The following is a 21,764-nucleotide window of genomic DNA, read 5'->3' on the forward strand; positions in this document are numbered from 1 at the left end:
TGGCTTAGCTTGCTTCTATAGAAGGTTTGTAAGAGACTTCTCCACACTTGCATCCCCTCTTAATGAGCTTTTTAAGAAGGATGTACCATTCCTTTGGGGTGAAGCCTAAGAAAAAGCTTTCAAAACCCTAAAAGAGAAACTCATCAATGCACCCATTCTAGCTCTCCCAAACTTCGACCAAACCTTTTAATGGATTCTATCTTCTTGAGGGGTATCATTTTAGAATGGGCAAACTTTGCATACGCCAATGATCCATTAGAAAGTTTTTGGTCAAGGAAAGTCATGAAGGAGGTCTCATGGGCCATTTTGGGGTTGACAAAACCCTAAGTTTCTTAAAGGCTAAATTTTATTGGCCACACATGAGAATAGATGTCCAAAGGCATTGCTCCAAGTGCATTACTTGTCTCAAAGCTAAATCAAGAGTAATGTCTCATGGACTCTATACCCCCTTTCCTATAGCTAGCTCCCCTTGGGTAGATATTAGTATGGACTTTGTGCCTGGACTTCCAAGGACTCAAAGGGGATTTGACTCCATCTTTGTGGTAGTGGATCGTTTTAGCAAAATGGCTCATTTTATACCATGCCACAAAGTGGATGATGCTAGCTATATAGCTAAACTTTTCTTTAGGGAAGTGGTCCACTTGCATGGTCTACCCAAGACAATTGTGTCCGATAGGGATGCTAAGTTCCTTAGTCACTTTTGGAAAGTACTATGGGAAAAACTAGGAACAAAGCTTCTCTATTCTACTACTTGTCATCCTCAAACCGATGGCCAAACCGAAGTAGTAAATAGATCCTTATCCACTTTGTTAAGGGTACTCCTAAAAAGGAATAAGAAAACTTGGGATGATTGTCTCCCCCACCTAGAATTTTCATACAATAGAGTAGTCCATAAGACTACTAATCTTTCACCCTTTGAAGTTGTATATGGCTTTAATCCAATAACTCATCTTGATCTATTAGCCCTTCCTAATACCCCTTCCTTGTTTCACAAAGAAGGAGTATCTAGGGCAGATTTTATTAAGAAAAATCATGAGAAGATCAAGAACTAAATTGAAAAGAAAACACAAAAATATGCCAAATACAACAACAAAGGAAGAAAGAAAATCACTTTTGAGGTTGGGGATTAGGTTTGGCTTCATTTGAGGAAGGATAGATTTCCCACTCAAAGGATGTCAAAACTAAACCCTAGGGGAGATGGACCATTCCAAGTCCTTCACAAAATAAATGACAATGCATATAAATTAGACCTTCCTTTTGAGTATGGCATTAGCTCATCTTTTAATGTATGTGATCTCACGCCATTTTTAGGAGCTGAGGATATGGATGAAGATTCTAATCTGAGGACAGATGCTTCTCAAGAAGGAGGGGATGATGGAGGACCATCCTTGAGAACACATGTGGGCCCCATCACTAGGTCCATGGCTAGGAGAGTGGTAGAGGAGGAGGGAGCTCACACACCAAGGGACACTCTTTTCATGATCATAGAGTATTAATTCTCTCCTAAGCCTCATTAGTATAGGGTTTATTTTAATTGCCAATTTTACCCTTGTATTTTGGGGTATTTTAGTCATAGGATTTATTTTCTTTTGTATTTCCCATTTTCCCCTTGTATTATGGGGTACTTTAGATCATAGGGTTTTATTTTTGGGCTAAGGTATTTGATTAGGATGGAAACAAAAACCTAGACGTATTTTTATGGCTATTGGACCTATTTTTGGTGTTAGAAAGGCTTAGGCCCAAGTGGAGGGCAAAGGTTTCATGGTCTTATCATGCACCTAGATGTAGCCTAGCTAAACCCAAAGATTCCATCCTTGGCCACCAAGCTACATCCATGGTTAATTTAGATTTAATTTAGTGTGCATTTGGCTTGTGAATTTCGGCCATGCACTTTCCAAATGCAACCCTAAATGCCTCCCACTCCTATAAATACCCTAGGCTATGCATCATGTAAATACTTTAGAAATTGAATATAAAGAGAGCATTTTTAACTTTATATCATCCTTAGTCACCCTTGGCTAAATCCTGCCACCACCCATCCTATCTCCACCTTGAAAGCGAAACCCTAGAAGTGGCCTTCATCTACCTTGAAGTGAGCCAAACCCTAGAGTTCCCTCTCAAACCTTTCATCAAACACTTCACCCACACTCTCCATTTTCGTCCATTCCACCTTATTCCTTCTCTAAATCACGCATCACCCTTGGAGGACTTGATCCTTGGAGTAGGAGTCCTCTCCCTTGCTCATCATCTCAAGTTCATGAAAGCTAGGATGCCATCATTGAAGGTCTTGCTAATGGGAATGAGTCCTATATGTTTTCTTGATTAATCTTGATTAACTCCAATGTTAAGAACACTTAACATGCAATACTTTGGTTCAGTTTAAAACAATGTTATGCATACAAACATATTAATCAAGATCATCCAATTTAACAATCAACCAAGATTTTGCTCAATGTAAAAGATAAGAGTGAGATAGAAGAATGCACAATTATTTTATCCTGGTTCAGCCACTCCACATGTGACCTACATCCAGTACTCAATCATAACCTGATCAAGATTTGTTCCACTATCTTAATGAAGAAGTTTTACAAGCATACAACACATGCATATACTCCTACATTCAAGATAACCACTTTCTTGCCCCCAAGAAAGCACTTCTTATAGAAACCCACTACAAGAACTCCTTACCACTTGAGACACCTACTCAAGATTTCTCTTACACTTTACACAAAGAATTAAAGATATGAATTCACCTGGAAGCTGAACAAATCAGACTGTGAATTCCAAAAGAAAATCTTAATCTTTCTATCCCAAGAATATAGAGAAGATGATGATCTCTATCTAAGCATTTCAAAATGTTTTACTTGTTGGTTTCACAAAGAAAACACTCCAAGAAGGTCACAAAGACTTCACAATATAGTTTTTCTCTTGTTAATTCTAAACTCATTCTCTGTTCTGAAGTTTCAAAGTTTGAAAGCTATTTATAAAATTTTCATAACCAGATAATCGATTATTTTAAAGGATAATCGATTATTTTGTTCTTCATGATTTCTGGAAACCTCCCAAGAACCGAATAATCGATTATTTTGTAGGATAATTGATTATTCCAGAGAGTGCTTCCTGGAGTAATCGATTATTTCACATATAATCGATTATTACAGCAAGGCTCCTTTCACCTGTTGCTGGAATAATCGATTACATTTAATGATAATCGATTATTTTGAGTTAGTTTTCAAAAACTCAATTTTATACTTCAAAAAATATTTCCAAGTATTGTAAATCATCATCATACTCACTCTTAGTCAATTTAGATTAAAATTAACTCATGCACAAAGCACACACATGCAAAATAAGCTAATCAAATCAATACAACTCATAAGAACTTATAAACTATTCCTATTACACATCATGATAGTCATATCTTCTTCTTGACTTGTTTGTGTCCTTGGCTAGCTTCAACTCCTTTGTTATCATCAAAACTCTCATACTCCAAATCTGAGTTGATTCACTACTCCATGAATCTCAAAATAAGCGTCTCCATGCCCGCCGTGTCAACCCTACGCTCGGCACCACATTAGTAAAACACCCCACAAGACCACTAATCTGATATTGTCCCTGGCGTAGTTCACACACGCCCAGCGCAATTCATCTAGAGAGTTCCAATTTCAAATCATGCCCGGCGCGACTAGCCTCGTGCCCAGCATAATTTAACAATGGTGATCCCTAATGAAGACATGCCCGGTGCCAAGAACTACGCTTGGCGCAAGTTCAAACAACAACTTTCAAAACTCAAAATTTTTGTTTAAAAACCTGAATATCATAAGGATCCACAACATGCAATCCATATCACATGATATCCAAGTATCAAACAATCTAAAAACACACACAGATCTTACATGAACACACCAAGCACGTCAAAATTGTCAAAATATTTTTTAAAGAAAACTAGAAAATGGAGCTTCCCTAACCTCGAATCCGCAAACTCCAAGGTTTCGAGCTAGACGAAAGTTTTGGGGAAGGACTCAAAGCTACCACTTAAAGAAAAAGGAAGGAGAATGAGTTTCGACTCCACAACTCTAGCTCCACCACACCCGAGAAAGAAGAACCTTGCAGAGAAGGAGAGAAACCAGAGGAAACAAGGATGTTCCAACCTTCGAGGGAAAGGTTGAAAATGAAAGAAGCTCGGGTCTTACAATCTCCCCACCAACAAAATTTTCATCCTCGAAAATTAACCTACTAGAGGAATAAAAAGGGATAAGCATCTCTCATCTCATTCTCCAACTCCCATGTGGCTTCACGGGTAACCACATCCCAAACAACTTTAACAAGATTGATGATCTTGCCTCTCAACTGCTTCTCTTTCCGGTCAACCACTTAAGTACGAACTACTCAAAAGGTCAGATTCTCCCTCAATTGAACTGAATCTTGCTCCACCACATGACTCGGTTCATGCATATACTTTTGCAACTAAGACACATGAAACATGTTGTGTAGGTTTTCAAAAGAAGGTGGTAAACCAACTAGTAAGCCACAAGGCCAACACGCCGAAGGATTTGATAAGGACCAACAAACCTATGTGGTAGCTTCTTAGACTTCATTGCCCTTCCCACCTGTAGACACCCAATTTCGTCCGGGGGGCATACAAACAAAGAAATGGACGTCTATTATCAAGGAAAGGAACTCCCAAAGCATGGAAATAACAAGACATGACATCAGAAGGCTAAAAGCCTAAATAAGCTGGTTTTAGTAGCCCGGAATGAGCTATTCCAAAACTGGAACGGGCCGCTCCAATTTACAAAAAAAGGGCCTAAAACCCTAGTTTGGAACGGCCCGTTCCTAAATTGGAACGGGTCGTTCCAAGCTCTTAAAAAAAGGCTAAAACCTACATTTGGAACGGGTCGTTCCCAAATTGGAACGGGTCGTTCCAAGTGACAAAAATGGCCTCAAATATTAATTTGTAATGGGCCGTTCCAGCATAGCAATTATGTGTTAAACGCACCTCTAGAACAGGCCGTTCCGATTTCAGAATGGGTCGTTCCAATATACGAAATTAACACATAACGGCCGGATCCAGAACGGGCCGTTCCGATTTTGGAACGGGCCGTTCTGCCACCCTTCTAATGCCTATAAATAGATAGCTCGGGCACAGTTCTCAGGGCCACAAAATTTCGTCCAAGACTCCTTAGAGCTCGAAATTTCTCTCTCTCTCCCTCCTATTGTATGTCTTGAGATTTGTGAGGCATATTGTAATGTGAAAGGTTGCCATAAAGCACCTTCTCCATATTTGAAAATTCAATAGAGCTCGTTCAAGAGGTATTTCAATCAATCTTCTTCTATATCTTTTATTTCTCATCTTTATCTCTATCTTTTATGTATAACAAACGTAATCATGTAGATATTTTAGGGTTAGTCGTATAATTTAAATTTTAAATATGTAAAATAAATATTAATAAAGGGGATTCAATATTTAATTTATTAATTCTTATCATGTTAACATCATCAGTACCGATTGAGGGCGTTGTAGGGTGTTTAATACCTTCCCTACACGTAACCGACCCCTGAACCCAATTCTGGTTATCAAGGCCATTATTGGATCTTTAAAAACCTTTTCTTTTTCCAATGTTTTGAGAAAAATATTGGTGGCGACTCCATGAACCTATTTTCAAAACCATTAATTAAGGATTAGTCTGGTGTCCAAGCATTCCTTAATTAATGAGACTTTTAAAAGGATGTCTAAACCATAGGTCGCGAGATCGGAAATTTTCGGGGTGCGACAGATGGCGACTCCACTGGGGAAGTTTAAAGAGGGTCAGGCCGAAATAAATGATGAAGTTAATAAAATAAGAATAAATAATTTAAATATTTTTCCCATACTTTGTTTGTTTTCTTTGTTTGACTTTTATATCTATTTTCTTGTTTAAATTCCACATGTTTGAAATAACAATTGCACACAAACCTTTGCACGCAACAGTTTCCCCTACACCCAGGGGCATGAGAGTATTAAACATAGGGAGTGGTTAACGTACGACTGGCCCAAGTTTGACCTTGGAGCCTGCGAGCCTTGTCGAAAATCACACTCAAGGTGATAACCGGTTACTCTAGCCTAAAATACTACGACAGACCTTAGAGTTTTCCAGGTGACGATGATAGAGATACTGGGTCCCTATAATGGGGGCACCTTGGGGGCCTTAAGACCAGTGAGATTAGAACTGTCCTATACAATGCACTTTTCTTGCAAGAACCACAGACCAAGGATTTAAACGTGGTTGTTCGCGGGTATATGTTGATTGAGCATGTGTGTGTGCATTTGTTTGCATTATTTGTTCTAATAAGAGTGGATTAATTTTTTAAAACAAGGAAACTGATAATAAAAAATAATAGTAAAAATTTTATACCCCTTCGTACATTCTTAGGTCAGCATTCCATTAACATCATATAGGTAGTTTCCTTTTTGTAAAAAAAATCAATAAAAGAAATCTTTTCTTTAGCATGCATCATTCTTTTTTAGATAATAGAAACATGATAAAGATTAGGCAAAAAAATATGACATGCATTCTAGATTAGCTCATTAATTTGATTCATTTTATTTTATTAGCTAAGGAGGATTAGGTTGCAGTACGTATAGAAAGTTAAGAAAAGTGAATGCTCTAATATGCAACAGTATCTGCGCTTTAAAGAAAAGCACAAATTAATTTTTTTAAAAATACTATGGTTGGGCTTTTACCTTGATATGTTTGTTAAAGTAAGTTTTCTTAGAATCTAATTCTCGCTTAATACTATCAAAATTTATTTCAGCATTCACAGATAAACAAATCAATGAGACTGATATTTATTATTCTCAACTTTCTCTACATTCTGCATTACATTCATTTAGAACATATTTCTCCCTCCTTGTAAAAGAATAAATGAGAATAAAAAGGGAAATTAACCTATGTGCGTTAGTTGAAAATAATGGAAAGTAAGCCATGCATAAAGAGTTTAAGGTAAAGAACTCCACAATCATTAAGACGCCAACTCTTGCCCCAAAAGGATAAAGTCGTGTCGTGCAACTGTGAAATCCAAGCGGAATAGGAGAAACGACTATAAATGGATGGATCCACATTCCTAACGACTAGCAAGCTAATAAAGAGAACCTGAGGAGGACGAATCCCTCAAATACTAAGGCAAAGTGAATAGAGATTTCTTGAAAGATGATTTCTTGAAAGATGATTTCAACGAGAGAGAAGCATTGCTTGTTAAGAAGTCGCTAGAATGAAAAATCGCAAGGGGCATTCTAGGCAAAAAAAAATCGAGAAGCAATGTTTGTTCGAGCTGAAAATCAAGAGACCGCTTGAATGTTTCTCTTGAGAAGCAAGACTCCATGGAAAGCTCTATCATCGCTTCTACCCATTCCTACTTCTTAGGAAAGGCTCAGGATATGGGTTGAAAATACCTTTACGAGAGAAGAAGCCAAATGACCTCCCTTTACACGAGATCTTCTGAAGCGCCCTCCCTCTACACGAGATCCTCTGAAACCACATCCATGCAAGTGGAGGACTAGCTCTACGGTTAGATGACTTAGGCCTCTCTAAGGGGCAACCTCCTTCTTTTTCTTTGTGTACAAATCACGAACTTGGGGCATGCCCGGGCCCTCAAGCTACATTAAATGGGCACGTGTAAATTGAAAATTCTATTTTAATGCCATACACTTTTCTACTTCATTTCTCTTATCCCTTTTATCTACTCTAAGCCTCGTCAACAAACCTTAAATGAACAAGTACATTTGAAATAAGGACGTCATCAGAAACAATGGCTTAATACGCAACAAAAGAAACACACAAAGATCAATCAAACTTGGCATGACTTGTGGATAAAATTCCAAACAAAATCAGTGCAAGGGGCATCCCCCTTTAATGAAGGAGTGAAAGATGATCACAAATGCTGCAAAAACAAAAGCCCTGCAAGAAACCCACTGAGAGGGCAACGCCAAGATTAGGGCAAGGTCCGCTAGGAGACCCACAAACAAAAAGGGTAGCCTAGGCAAAAATGAGGATCAAAACAAAAAAAAAGGTTCGCTAGGAGACCCACAAACAAAAAAGGGTAGCCTAGGCACGAGTTAGGACAAAGCAACATCCCGAGCTGAAAACCGAAAGGCGGCTCGGGAAGATCATTTAATCAATATGCAATCTCATGTCATCGCTTAACTTTGAAGGAAATATTAAGCTAACGTAGCATTTCGTCACTTTGAATGTGCTTGTTCATCAGCCTAAACCACTAGCCTCCCTCGACCAGCCATTCTTCTAAAGTCATTTTTGAAAAAATCCTTTCTAACAAAACTTCTGCAAAAAAAATATATGTATATATCCTCTTCCTCTCTTTCCTCTTGACCTATATGGCATTAAGATAAATTTGAGAGATACACGGAATATGCACAGTGAACACTCACAAGGAAAAGATGGAGGTGTACAAGAATAGAGTCTAGGCACACCTGATCTAAGGGCTAACATATCACATCCGATACAAGCGAGAGGGCGAAACTACACAAACCTTAGGCTCAAGAAGCAACACTAAATTCAACAGGGCTAAAGGCTAACAGTCCATGTCTTTGATCAATGCACATAGATTAATTTCTTGAAAGTAAAAATAAATTTGCATTTTAAGCATTAGCATAGAAGCATCATTGCATAACATGCATATAGCACAAGCGTGCACAAAAGGGTATAAGTTCATTTAAAAAAAATCCAATCCATTCCTGCTTTGCATTGTCTTTTGCATTCTTGCATTCTTTGTGTGTGTCTATCCATCACTTCTTGGAGGAATCAAGAGGCCGAAGCACTCGTAAAAAAGATCAACAGGTAGACAATGCCTTAAAAGCCAAGATCATGTAAAAAAAAACCTAGCCCCAATAAGGGCATTCCATACAAGTGGTTTCATACAGCCACCAAGATAAAAGACATGTCAGCAGCAAGACGGGAAAGAACTGGGCGAGGAAGAATAATCAAGTCCACAAGCATGAAGAAACTACCAAGCCTTATTCCACCATTGCGCCTCACTTCTCAACCGAATGATGGAAGATCCATGAAAATGTCAAGACCAGGAATGTTTTCCTACCGAAGCCAGGAGTGGCTTCCCAAATAATACGTACCAATAAAGATTCAGGGAATAACATCATCATGGGATGAGATCCCTCACCAATGATGACAATAAAGAGAAAAAGCAACAACATGAAAAAAGGAAAGCTTCATAAATGTTGAAAAAGTCGAAGCAATTTAGAAAAATAGCAGAAAAAGGCAAGCTTCAAACATGAAAGAGCCGAAGCTATACAAAAAATGAAATTTAGAAAAAAAAAACTACCACAAACAGTGCCTAGAGAGGCATCACAATACTCACATGGAAGGGGCAACACTAGAATCCCTGTCACCCATCAACTCTTTAGCCCACCATCACAAGGGCACCACCTACCAGCGATCCTCATCTTCATCAAACGTCCTCCCAAAGAAAAGGGGCTATCACATCATCATCATCAGTAGGCAGTCTATAGAGGCCAGGCATAATAATACTCAGCATTTACTCTTTTTCCCACCATCACAAGGGCACCACCTACCAACAATCCTCATCTTCATCAGACGTCCTCCCATAGAAAAAGGGCAATCACATCATCAGCATCAGCAAGCAGCCTGGAGAGGCCAGGCATAATAATACTCAGCATTCAACAGGTAGCCTGGAGAGGCTAGGCATAATAATACTCAGCATCAGCAGGCAGCCTGGAGAGGCTAGGCATAATAATACTCAGCATCAGCAGGCAACCTGGAGAGGCCAGGCATAATAATACTCAGCATCAGCAAGCAGCTTGGAGAGGCCAGGCATAATAATACTCACCGTTTAGCATGCAGCCTGGAGAGGCCAAGCATAATAATACTCACCGTTCAGCAGGCAGCCTGGAGAGGCCAGGCATAATAATACTCATCATTCAGCAGGCAGCTTAGAGAGGCCAAGCATAATAATACTCACCATTTAGCAGGTACCCTGGAGAGGCCAGGCATAATAATACTCACCATTCAGCAGGCAGTGATGGAGGACCATCCTTGGTACTTCACTTCATGTGAGACCCATCACATGGTTCATGACTATGGCTAATTTGAGTAGTATAGAATTTATTGCTTTATTCCATTTTTACCCTTGTATTTTGGGGTATTTTAGTCCTAGGATTTATTTCTTTGTATTTCCCATTTTTGCCCTTGTATTTTGGGGTAATTTAGATGCTTAGGATTTTAATTGGGCTAGGGTGCATCCATTAAGGAGGTGACGCACACTTAGTGGTGTTGTTTGGTCATTTTTTTGGTGTTAGGTAGGCTTAGGCCCAATTGGAGGGCCAAGGATGCATGGACTTATCATGCACCTTGTTGTAGCCAACCTAAACCCTTAAAGATGCCAAACTTGGCCACCAAGTAGCATCTAGGGTTGCATTTGGCATTTCATTTAGGGTGCATTTCTCCCTAGTGAAATTCGGCCACTCACCCTAAATGCAAGCCTTCCTATATATTCCCCTAGTCTAGCTCCTTGTAGACACTTTGGATATTAATGATATTGAGTGTGCATTTTGCCTCATTGTCATTCTCCTTAGTCTCTAGGAACTCCACGGCCTCCTCCCCTTCTCCTCCTCCTTCCACCACCGTGAGTGAGTGAGTTTGGCCTACCTTGGGTGGCCTTCACCAACCTTAGTGAAGTGAGCTAGCCAAAAGGAGCAACACCCCACCAAACACCTCCCATACACCTTGTGCGCCACCTCCATCACCCTAAACACCAACCTTTTCCTTAGCACTAGGTTGCCTTTGGCTAACCTCCTCCCATCTCCACCATAAAAGCAAAACCCTAAATAGGTTTCATCCTACACTTGGATGAAACAACCTTGAGCAAACCCTCTTCACCTTCACCTTTGAGCTTCCGCCACCATCTCCTTCATTTTTCATCATCTTTTGGAGTCTCCCTTGTTGAACCAAGATCAAGGGCGTGCATGGAACTAAGCCACCTTCCATCAAGTGGTATCTAGAGCCATGGTTCTTCAAGGGTAAATGTTTTCCTTCCTTATTTCCCTTTGAGTCTTCTTTGTTCTCTATTTTTTGGTATTCGGTCATTTCTTTTCTTCTCCTCTCTTGATCGAATATTTTTGTGTGGTTCATACTTGTTTTCCTTGAACCTTCCATGTTTTAGGTTCCATTGTTAGGTTGTCATATTTCTATGCTAGGTTGAGTATTACATGTTCATGCATTTTTCTTTTTGAATCTACCTATTGTTTTGTCATTTTTACTTCCTATATTTTGTCTTACATATTTTCCATGTATGTGCCCAAACACCTTGCATGAAAACATGAAAAATACCATGATGCATACATCTTAAGTGGGCGTGTCATATAGAATTCCTATCTAGGTCATTCATGCATGCTAATAGCTTCTAGCATGTTCTATGTTGCCATGATTTTCCATGTGTGAACCTTCTTGCACATGCTAGAAAAACCGCCCATCTTTACCCTTGCATTTTCACTTGTCTAAGTTGCTTTCTTGTTTTCCAAGAACCCTAAAAGAATCTAAGAGGTGCTGGATATTTTGTGCTAAAACAACTTGACCTAAATAGTACAAAACCAATTCCACTCAAAATTTCCTTAAAGAACCTTTAAGGATGCGCCACTTGTCTTGCTCCTATGCTACATATTTTTGACCTAATTTTTGTGCCACCACAAGTGCAAAACCTAAGCAACAAATTGGGTTGAAATTTTAAAAAAAAAAATTGGACCCAAGGACATTAAAAAGCAAAAGGCCGTGAACCCAAAAAGAACAAGAACAAAAAAAAAAAATATTGGACAAAAAGGACTTGTTGCTAGACTTGTGGACTTGGACCATTCCCTTTGCATTTGGAGTTGGACATTTGACAATTTGGACATATTTTTGGGACTATACCTTGGCTGGACCGAAAACATTAAAAGATTTAAGCAAGTGAAACTTAAACACAAACCCATTCTAGTGCCATTCTAGGTTTATTCTTTTGAGTGCTATCTTTTATTGATTGAGTCTTAATTTTTGCTTGTCTTTCTTTTGGCCTCTTTTGTTTGTCTCCATAAATTCTCTTTGAGTTTAGCTTTCCTAATTGTGCCTTTTCAGTTTTATCTTTTTGGAACTCTTGCTCTTGGTTGGTTTTCATTGATTGTAGGTGAAGCACCTATCTAGCAAAGTAGCAATCCTTTGGTGGATTGAGTGGAGGAGTGAACCAAAACCCAACCTAGCCTTTGGAAGGGTTTTCATTAAACCAAAAGGAGAGTAAACACTTTGGAGAGGTGCTAACATGTTTGCTATTTGTGAAGGAGCCAAAGAGAAGGAGTTTTGAAGACTTCAATTTCTTGCTTTCATCTTTTACTTTGCTTTTTTGTTTTCGGCCAACTTTGTTTTAGGCCATTCATTTCTTCCCTTTGGTTTGTAATTTTGGCCATTTTAAACCTCTTCAACTTGGGTTTTAGAGCGTGTAGAGAAGGTGTTTTGAAAACCTTCACTAGGACCTCGACTAGTGTATGTTCTAAATTGCTTTCCATTGCATGCTTTATAGTTTTACTAGTATAATTGTCTAGGATTTTTACTTTTGCTTCCAAAACGTTTAGAAGGCTTAATTCTTTTGCCTACTAGGGGTGCGTGCACACACACACTTGGTAGTGTCAAAATTGTTTTTGTAAGAAAGGTAAAAAGGGCTTAGTGATTTTTACTTGAAAAGGGCTTGGTTATTAAGTGATTCTTTGTAGTCCACCTCCCCTTGAAGGTTCAATTTGTATACTTAGGCCTTTTCTACTTATCTTGCACCTTCAAAACTTTTTGTGAAAACCTTTTTATCACTCAATCTTTGTGAAACCCTTTTTAACTCTTTGTGAAAATTTTGTGAAAACCTTTTGATCAAAGATGAGTGAGCATTCTAGTGTACATGGTCATAATTCTCATAGTACTAGGTCTAGTGTTAGGGATGAGCTTAGGCAATTGAAAGATTACCTAAGAAGAAAAGAGGAAGAACACATAAAAAGAGAGGAAGAAATTAGAAGAAAAGAAAAAGAGCAAGAAAGAAATAATGAAGAAATAAGAAGGTTGCTAACTAGGTTAGTTGTGGGAGGAGAGGCTAGTGGTTCTAAACCAAGAGTCACTTCTCCTAAGTCTTCAAAAGGCAAAGGGGCTTTGGTCCCTTCAACTATTCACGAAGAGGAGGGGCACCATACCTCCCCTCCAAGTGATGTCTTTTATAGTAGTCATCACAATGATGGTTACTATCAAAGACCACCTAGGCACCATAGGCATAGGGAGTCTTCCACCAAAGAAACCAACATCACTCTTCCTCTATTTCATGGCAAAGATAATGTTGAAAATTATCTTGATTGGGAAATGAAAGTAGAACAATTATTCTCTTGCCATGGAGTGAAAGAAGAGAGAAAAGTTTCTTTGGCTACCCTTAGCTTCCAAGGGCATGCCATGTATTGGTGGACTTCCCTAGAAAAGGAAAGAAGAATAAACCATGAGCCTCCAATTCAATATTGGAATGAGCTTCGTAGTGCCTTGAGAAGGAGGCATATTCCTCCATACTATGACCGTGAGCTTATGGATAAGCTCCAAAGATTGAAACAAGGGTCATCAAGTGTGGAAGAATATAGGCAATCTATGGAGCTACTCATGATGAGAGCTGGGATAAGGGAAGAAGAAAGGACCACAATTTCTAGATTTCAAAGTGGTTTAAACCTTGAAATAAGGGACAAAGTTGAACTTTTGCCTTATAGGGATTTGAATGAATTAGTCCAACTTTGTTCAAGAGTGGAGCATCAACTAAAAAGAAAATCTTTTCAAAAAAACTCCACTCCATCTTATTCCAAGAATTTTAAGAAGGAGGGCCACTCTTCCCTACCTTATCCCAAAGAAGAAAAAGAAAAAGAAAACTCATCTTTTAAAGCACCTTCCAAAGAGTCTAAGTCAAGTGAAATCAAGTGCTTTAAGTGTCTTGGAAGAGGACATATTGCTTCTCAATGTCCTACAAAGAAAACCATGGTTTTAAAATCCCAAGATCACTATAGTAGCCTTGATGAAGCTACTTCATCTTCCTCTAGTGGAGAAGAAGCCATAGACTCCGAGGAAGAAATTTTACCTTGTGAAGGAGACTTATTGTTGGTTAGAAGGCTCCTTAACAATCAATCTAGTGAAATTGACCAATCACAACGAGAGAACTTGTTTCAAACAAAATGCAAGGTCTTAGAAAGTACTTGTTCTCTCATTGTCGATAGTGGGTCTACTTCTAATTGTTGTAGTACTAGATTGGTTGATAAGCTAGCCTTAACTACAAAACCTCATCCTAAACCTTACAAAATGCAATGGATCAATGAGGAAAGAGGTGTTGTAGTCAACCAACAAGCAAGCATACCAATCTCTATTGGCAACTATAAAGAAAATGTTTTGTGTGACATAGTACCATTAGAGGTTAGTCATGTCTTGCTTGGGAGGCCATGGCAATTTGACAAGCACATAATCCATGATGGCCTCACCAATAAAATAAGTTTCCAACACTTAGGTAAGAAGTTTGTGTGGTGTCCTCTATCACCCTCTCAAGTGAATGAGGACCAACTCAAACTAAAGGCTAAGAAAGATGATGAAGAGAAAAGCAAAAACAAAAACAAAAAAAGAAAAGAAAAAAAGAATTTTTCCTTTGAAGAAAAAGGGCTAGGTTCAAGTGAACCTTAACCCTTGTGCCATCCTCCTTCTTTTGGTGCCAAAGAAAGATGGCAATGGAGGATGAGCACCTTTTTAAAAGCCATCATTGCATAAAAGGCACCCAATCCTAAGTTAGATGATTTGGTGAATGAATTGCATGGGTCAATAAAATTTTAATTGGTGATGCCTCTTTGGCTCTCCCCTTTGCCCTAAGCACTTTCATTCAACAAATTATGTACTAAGGATTGCATAGTTAAGTTTTAATTTTTACTCCCCTAATTGTGGTTTCACTTCTTTTGAAGGTTCAATGGAATGGAAGAGCTTAAAGATTTGAGGTCAAATCCTTCTCAAGAAGGAGGGTATGATGGAGGACCATCCTTGGTACTTCACTTCATGTGAGACCCATCACATGGTTCATGACTATGGCTAATTTGAGTAGTATAGAATTTATTGCTTTATTCCATTTTTACCCTTGTATTTTGGGGTATTTTAGTCCTAGGATTTATTTCTTTGTATTTCCCATTTTTGCCCTTGTATTTTGGGGTAATTTAGATGCTTAGGATTTTAATTGGGCTAGGGTGCATCCATTAAGGAGGTGACGCACACTTAGTGGTGTTGTTTGGTCATTTTTTTGGTGTTAGGTAGGCTTAGGCCCAATTGGAGGGCCAAGGATGCATGGACTTATCATGCACCTTGTTGTAGCCAACCTAAACCCTTAAAGATGCCAAACTTGGCCACCAAGTAGCATCTAGGGTTGCATTTGGCATTTCATTTAGGGTGCATTTCTCCCTAGTGAAATTCGGCCACTCACCCTAAATGCAACCCTAAATGCAAGTCTTCCTATATATTCCCCTAGTCTAGCTCCTTGTAGACACTTTGGATATTAATGATATTGAGTGTGCATTTTGCCTCATTGTCATTCTCCTTAGTCTCTAGGAACTCCACGGCCTCCTCCCCTTCTCCTCCTCCTTCCACCACCGTGAGTGAGTGAGTTTGGCCTACCTTGGGTGGCCTTCACCAACCTTAGTGAAGTGAGCTAGCCAAAAGGAGCAACACCCCACCAAACACCTCCCATACACCTTGTGCGCCACCTCCATCACCCTAAACACCAACCTTTTCCTTAGCACTAGGTTGCCTTTGGCTAACCTCCTCCCATCTCCACCATAAAAGCAAAACCCTAAATAGGTTTCATCCTACACTTGGATGAAACAACCTTGAGCAAACCCTCTTCACCTTCACCTTTGAGCTTCCGCCACCATCTCCTTCATTTTTCATCATCTTTTGGAGTCTCCCTTGTTGAACCAAGATCAAGGGCGTGCATGGAACTAAGCCACCTTCCATCAGGCAGCCTGGAGAGGCCAGGCATAATAATACTCATCGTTCAGCAGGCAGCCTGGAGAGGCCAGCCATAATAATACTCCCACTTAAACAAGCTACAAATAAAGGCACACATCTTCACAAGAGAAACAATGGATCTTTTACTCAAAGATTGAAGATCAGGTGTACAGTTTGTCAACCTTGTTACCCAATAGAGTACGCAACCAATGTTTAACTGCTCTAAAAGGTAATGATACGAGCAAATACACCTATCCAAGGTAAGCAACGTAGAAGCGTCACACAAAGAGACAAAGAGAAGACTCGGACGAAATGTCTACGTCTTTACTTTCCTTTGGAAAAGCAACACATAGATATTCCAAAGGACAAGTAAAGAGGGGCAGTTGTAGACACCCAATTTCATCTGGGGGCATACAAACAAAGAAATAGACGTCTATTATCAAGGAAAGAAACTCCCAAAGCATGGAAATAACAGGACATGACATCAGAAGGCTAAAAGCCTAAATAACCTGGTTTTAGTAGCCTGGAACGGGCTGTTCCAAAATTGGAACAGGCTGTTCCAATTTACAAAAAGAGCCTAAAACCCTAGTTTGGAACGGGCCATTCCAAAATTGGAACGGGTCGTTCCAAGCTCTTAAAAAAAGGCTAAAACCTACATTTGGAACGGGTCGTTCCCAAATTGGAATGGGCCGTTCCAAGTGACAAAAAAAGGCCTCAAATCTTAATTTGGAACAGGCCGTTCCAGCATAGCAATTGCGTGTTAAACACACCTCTAGAACGGGTCGTTCCGATTTCAGAACGGGTCGTTCCAATATACGAAATTAACACATAACAGCCAGATCCAAAACGGGCCGTTTCGATTTTGGAATGGGCCGTTCTGGCACCCTTCTGATGCTTATAAATAGACAGCTCGGGCACAGTTCTCAGGGCCACAAAATTTCGTCCAAGACTCCTTAGTGCTCAAAATTTCTCTCTCTCTCCCTCCTATTGTATTTCTTGGGATTTGTTAGGCATATTTTTGTGTGAAAGGTTTCCATAAAGCACCTTCTCCATATTTGAAGATTCAATAGAGCTCGTTCAAGAGGTATTTCAATCAATCTTCTTCTATATCTTTTATTTCTCATCTTTATCTCTATCTTTTATTTATAACAAACGTAATCATGTAGATATTTTAGGGTTAGTCATATAATTTAAATTTTAAATATGTAAAATTAATATTAATAAAGGGGATTCAATATTTAATTTATTAATTCTTATCATGTTAACTTCATCATAGGGTACCGATTGAGGGCATTGTAGGGGTGCTTAATACCTTCCCTACACGTACCGACCCCCGAACCCAATTCTGGTAATCAAGGCCATTATTGGATCTTTAAAAACCTTTTATTTTTCCAATGTTTTGAGTAAAATATTGGTGGCGACTCCATGATCCTATTTTCAAAACCATTAATTAAGGATTAGTCTGGTGTCCAGGCATTCCTTAATTAATGAGACTGTTAAAAGGATGTCTAAACCATAGGTCGCGAGATTGGAAATTTTCGGGTTGCGACACCACCCTAGTAGTGGGTGTCACCTTGAGGAACACATGCTTCCCCTCATTAGACTCTAGAGGCTTCCTCCTTTGGTCTGCATACGACTTCTGTCTACTCTGAGTAGTCTTCATCCTCTCTTGTATTTGTTTCACTTTCTCTGTGGTTTGAAGAACTAATTAACTCAAGTCCAACAGCCATGGTATCACCTTCCTTATACCAACATAAAGGGGTTCGACACTTCCTTCCATTCAACGCCTCAAATGGAGCCATACCAATACTCATGTAAAAACTATTGTTGTATGTGAACTCAACCAACAGTAATACATCTTCCTAACTCCCAAGATGATCTAGTACACAAGCCCTCAACAAATCCTCCAGTGACTGGATCGTCCTCAGACCATCCATTAGTTTGTGGGTGATAGGCAAAACTCAGCCTCAGCCTAGCTCCTAGAGCCTGTTGCAGACTTTGCCAGAACCTAGAAGTGAACCTTGGGTCCCGATCTAAGATAATGCTAGAAGGAACTCCATGTAAATGCATTGTCTCTCGAATGTACACCTGTGTCAACTTTTCCAAGGACCATTTCTTGTTGATAGGAAAAAAATGAGCCCATTTAGTCAACCGTTCAACTATCACCCAGATAGGATCATAGTTCCTAGTCGACCTAGACAACCCAACCACAAAATCCATGGCAATGTTATCCCACTTCCACTCTGGAATCTTCATCATCTGAACCAACCCACCAAGCTTCTGGTGATCCACCTTTTCCTTCTAACAAGTCAGATGGCCGCCACATATTCTACCACATCTCTCTTCATACCCAACAACCAATAAAATTGCTTAACATCCTGGTACATCTTAGTCATACCGAGGTGTATGCTAAGTCTGCTCTTGTGAGTCTCTTCTAACACAGTATTTCTCAACTCTGAATCTTGAGGTAGACAAATTCTACCCTTGAACCTCAAAATCCCATCTAATCCTAATTCAAAGCCAATGGCTTTCTTAGTCCCCAATAATACCAAAACTTTTACCAATTCTGGATCTTGTAACTATTTCAGTCCAACCTTCCTCAAGAACTCATAAGTTATGGATACTGCCCCACAACTAATGTGATCTTGAGCTATCTCTGCACAAATGCTCAAATCTCTAAACTGTTCCAAAAGCTCCAATACCTTCACCATCAACATAGAGACATATATGGATTTTCTACTTAGGGCGTCCGCCATAACATTGGCTTTCCCTGGGTGATACATCAGCTGGAAATCATAATCCTTCAAAAACTCTATCCATCACCTCTGCCTCATGTTCAGCTCCTTCTGATCAAACAAATACTTCAAACTCTTGTGTTCACTGAAGACGTTGAACCTAGCACCATAAAGATAGTGCCCCCATATCTTCAAGGCAAAAATAACTGCAGCCAACTCCAAGTCATGAGTAGGATAATTCCTCTCATGGTTCTTCAATTTCCTTGAAGCATATGCCACTACCCTCCTGTTTTGCATCAACGCACACCCCAATCCCTAGTGATAAGCATCACAATACACCTCAAAAGACTCATTGGAATCAGGCAACACCAGCATAGGAAAAGTAGTCAACCTCTTCTTTAATTCTTCAAAACTCTGCTCACACTCATTTGTCCATATGAAAAGTTGATCCTTCCTAGTCAACTGGGTCAACGGCATTACTATCTTGGAGAATCCCTCAATGAATCTCCTATAGTAGCTCGCTAAGCCCACAAAACTTCTAATATCTGAGATTGTCCTTGGACGTTCCCACTGAAGTACCGACTCTATCTTAGCCGGATCCACTATAATCCCTTCGACAGAAATAACATGCCCTAAAAAATTCACCTCACTCAACCAAAACTCACACTTTGCCAGTTTGGCATATAACTGCTTCTCTCTCAAAATCTCTAACACCAATTGCAAGTGTTCTCCATGCTCCTTCGGGGTTCTTGAATAAATCAAAATGTCATAAATAACAACCTGGCAGGTCTCACACAATCTATAGCGTCAGGGGAAAGCAACAACATGTCATTCCCTTACCATACATAATGCATAAAATAACACATCATAATTAGGCAGTTATATACATAATAGGAAACAACAACTGATGTCCCATGTATATATATATATAACTTGATAATATAATGTAATACTCTATCCAAAATGACTGGCGGACTACAATAAGATATTCTTAACAAAAGTCTCAGCTCTCCCACTGAATCTCATCAAGGTCTGCTACCCTTCACAATACCTCTTAATCCTGATATGCTCGCATACAATGTATGGTCACGGCAGTCCCAAATCCACAAGGGAAAAACTTGCTAGGGTAAGCTCAGAGAAATAATCATCATAAAATAACATCAATATAAAAAGAACAACAATAGAATATGATATTCAGCTTTACATCTTTCAAATTCCAAATCACAGCACAGTCAACAAGAGATATACATATATACATATATGATCAACTAATGCATCGTCACACATATACAACTAGGAGATCTCCAACAACTAAGGTTGAGCAGTCTAGGTGGCATAAACCCTACCAAATCCAACGTTTGACCTATCTCAACCAGGTCAGGTATAGGGCATCGTTAGGAACTCCGAAGAGTACTAGGTATAGACAACAATAGGTGCTTACTCGGGTGTGCCACTTAGACTCGGAGGTCCAGTACTATTGTCAGGGTAGAAGGGTATGGGTATGAACCTACCACGGCCTTGGTCTGCATAACCAATCCATATATGGGGTTATTCCACCCACTGCTCTCCAAGTACCACGTACCCTCCAGTACCTAGCCAAAGACTACATCTCTAACTAGATACCTTACTCAATTTGGTCATTCAACCATGACATGGATCGACTACTTCCACATCGCCCACAGTACTAAGGGATTCAACTTTAAAACAAGTTTCAATTTATCACCTTAGTATTATGTATCTCAACATAGGACATATATCTTCACCATATGTCCCTAACTTTTCAACTTTACAACAATAGGCAACTTTACAACATTGCAACAACAAGCATCTTAACAACTTTACAACAATAATCATCTTTACAACAATAAGCAACATAATAACATCTTGAATAAACAACTTGAACTACTATAGTCATCAACATCTCAACTTACAACATATAACCAACTTAAGCAAACAACTACTCAATTCATCTTCATCATACAACTTAACAACTAAACCCAATTCAATGAGCATACTCACGCCTGGCTTAACCATCTCACGGCCGGCATGACCTACAACCCGAGAGCTACAAGGCTCATCCACGCCCGGCGCAATCATCTCGCGCCCGGCGTTCTCAAGTCAGAGACACAAAAGAGTCTTCCACGCCTTGCGCACGTCAGACAGAGATCGCTAAGGGTCTCCACGCCCGGCGCGTCAACCCTATGCCCGATGCCACATCAATAAAACACCCCACAAGACCACTTATCTGATATCGCGCTCGACGTGGTTCACACACGCCCGACGCAATTCATCCAGAGAGCTCCCATTACAAATCGCACCCGGCGCAACTAGCCTCGTGCCCAGCGTGATTTAACAATGGTGATCCCTGATGAAGACATGCCCGGTGCCAAGAACTACACCCGGCGCAAGTTCGAACAGCAACTTTCAAAACTTAGAATTTTCGTCTAAAATCCTGAAAATCGGAAGGATCCACAACATGCAATCCATACCACATGATATCCAAGTATCAAACAATCTAAAAACGCACACAGATCCTACATGCACACACCTAGTGCATCAAAATCGTCAAAATCCTTTTTAAAGAAAACTAGAAAATGGAGCTTCCCTAACCTTGAATCCACAAACTCCAAGGTTTTGAGCTAGACGAAAGTTTTGGGGAAGGACTCCAAGCTACCACTAAAAGAACGAGGAAGGAGAATGAGTTTCAACTCCACAACTCTAGCTCCACCATGCCCGAGAAAGAAGAACCTTGCGAAGAAGGAGAGAAACCAGAGGAAACGAGGATGTTCCAACCTTCGAGGAAAAGGCTAAAAATGAAAGAAGCTCGGGTCTTACAATCTTCCCAACAACAAATTTTCGTCCTCGAAAATCGACCTACTAGAGGAATAAAAAGGGATAAGCATCTCTTATCTCGTTCTCCAGCTCCCATGTGGCTTCACTGGTAACCACGTCCCAAACAACTTTAACAAGATTGATGGTATTGCCTCTCAACTGC

General features: G+C 39.7%; 1 protein-coding gene across 1 annotated transcript; it reads right to left on the reverse strand.

The window, feature by feature from the left end:
• Positions 1-18,343: 18,343 nt before the first annotated feature.
• Positions 18,344-18,790, reverse strand: LOC145957268 (uncharacterized). Its single transcript, XM_083073492.1, has 2 exons — positions 18,659-18,790; positions 18,344-18,613 (listed from the first exon to the last, which is right to left on the reverse strand). Exons 1-2 carry the CDS (start codon positions 18,788-18,790, stop codon positions 18,344-18,346), a joined length of 402 nt encoding a protein of 133 aa, XP_082929618.1.
• Positions 18,791-21,764: the final 2,974 nt, after the last annotated feature.

The sequence above is a fragment of the Cajanus cajan genome, chromosome 4 (assembly GCF_000230855.2).
Source record: "Cajanus cajan strain Asha chromosome 4, NIPB_CcT2T_4, whole genome shotgun sequence".
NCBI lineage: Eukaryota > Viridiplantae > Streptophyta > Magnoliopsida > Fabales > Fabaceae > Cajanus > Cajanus cajan.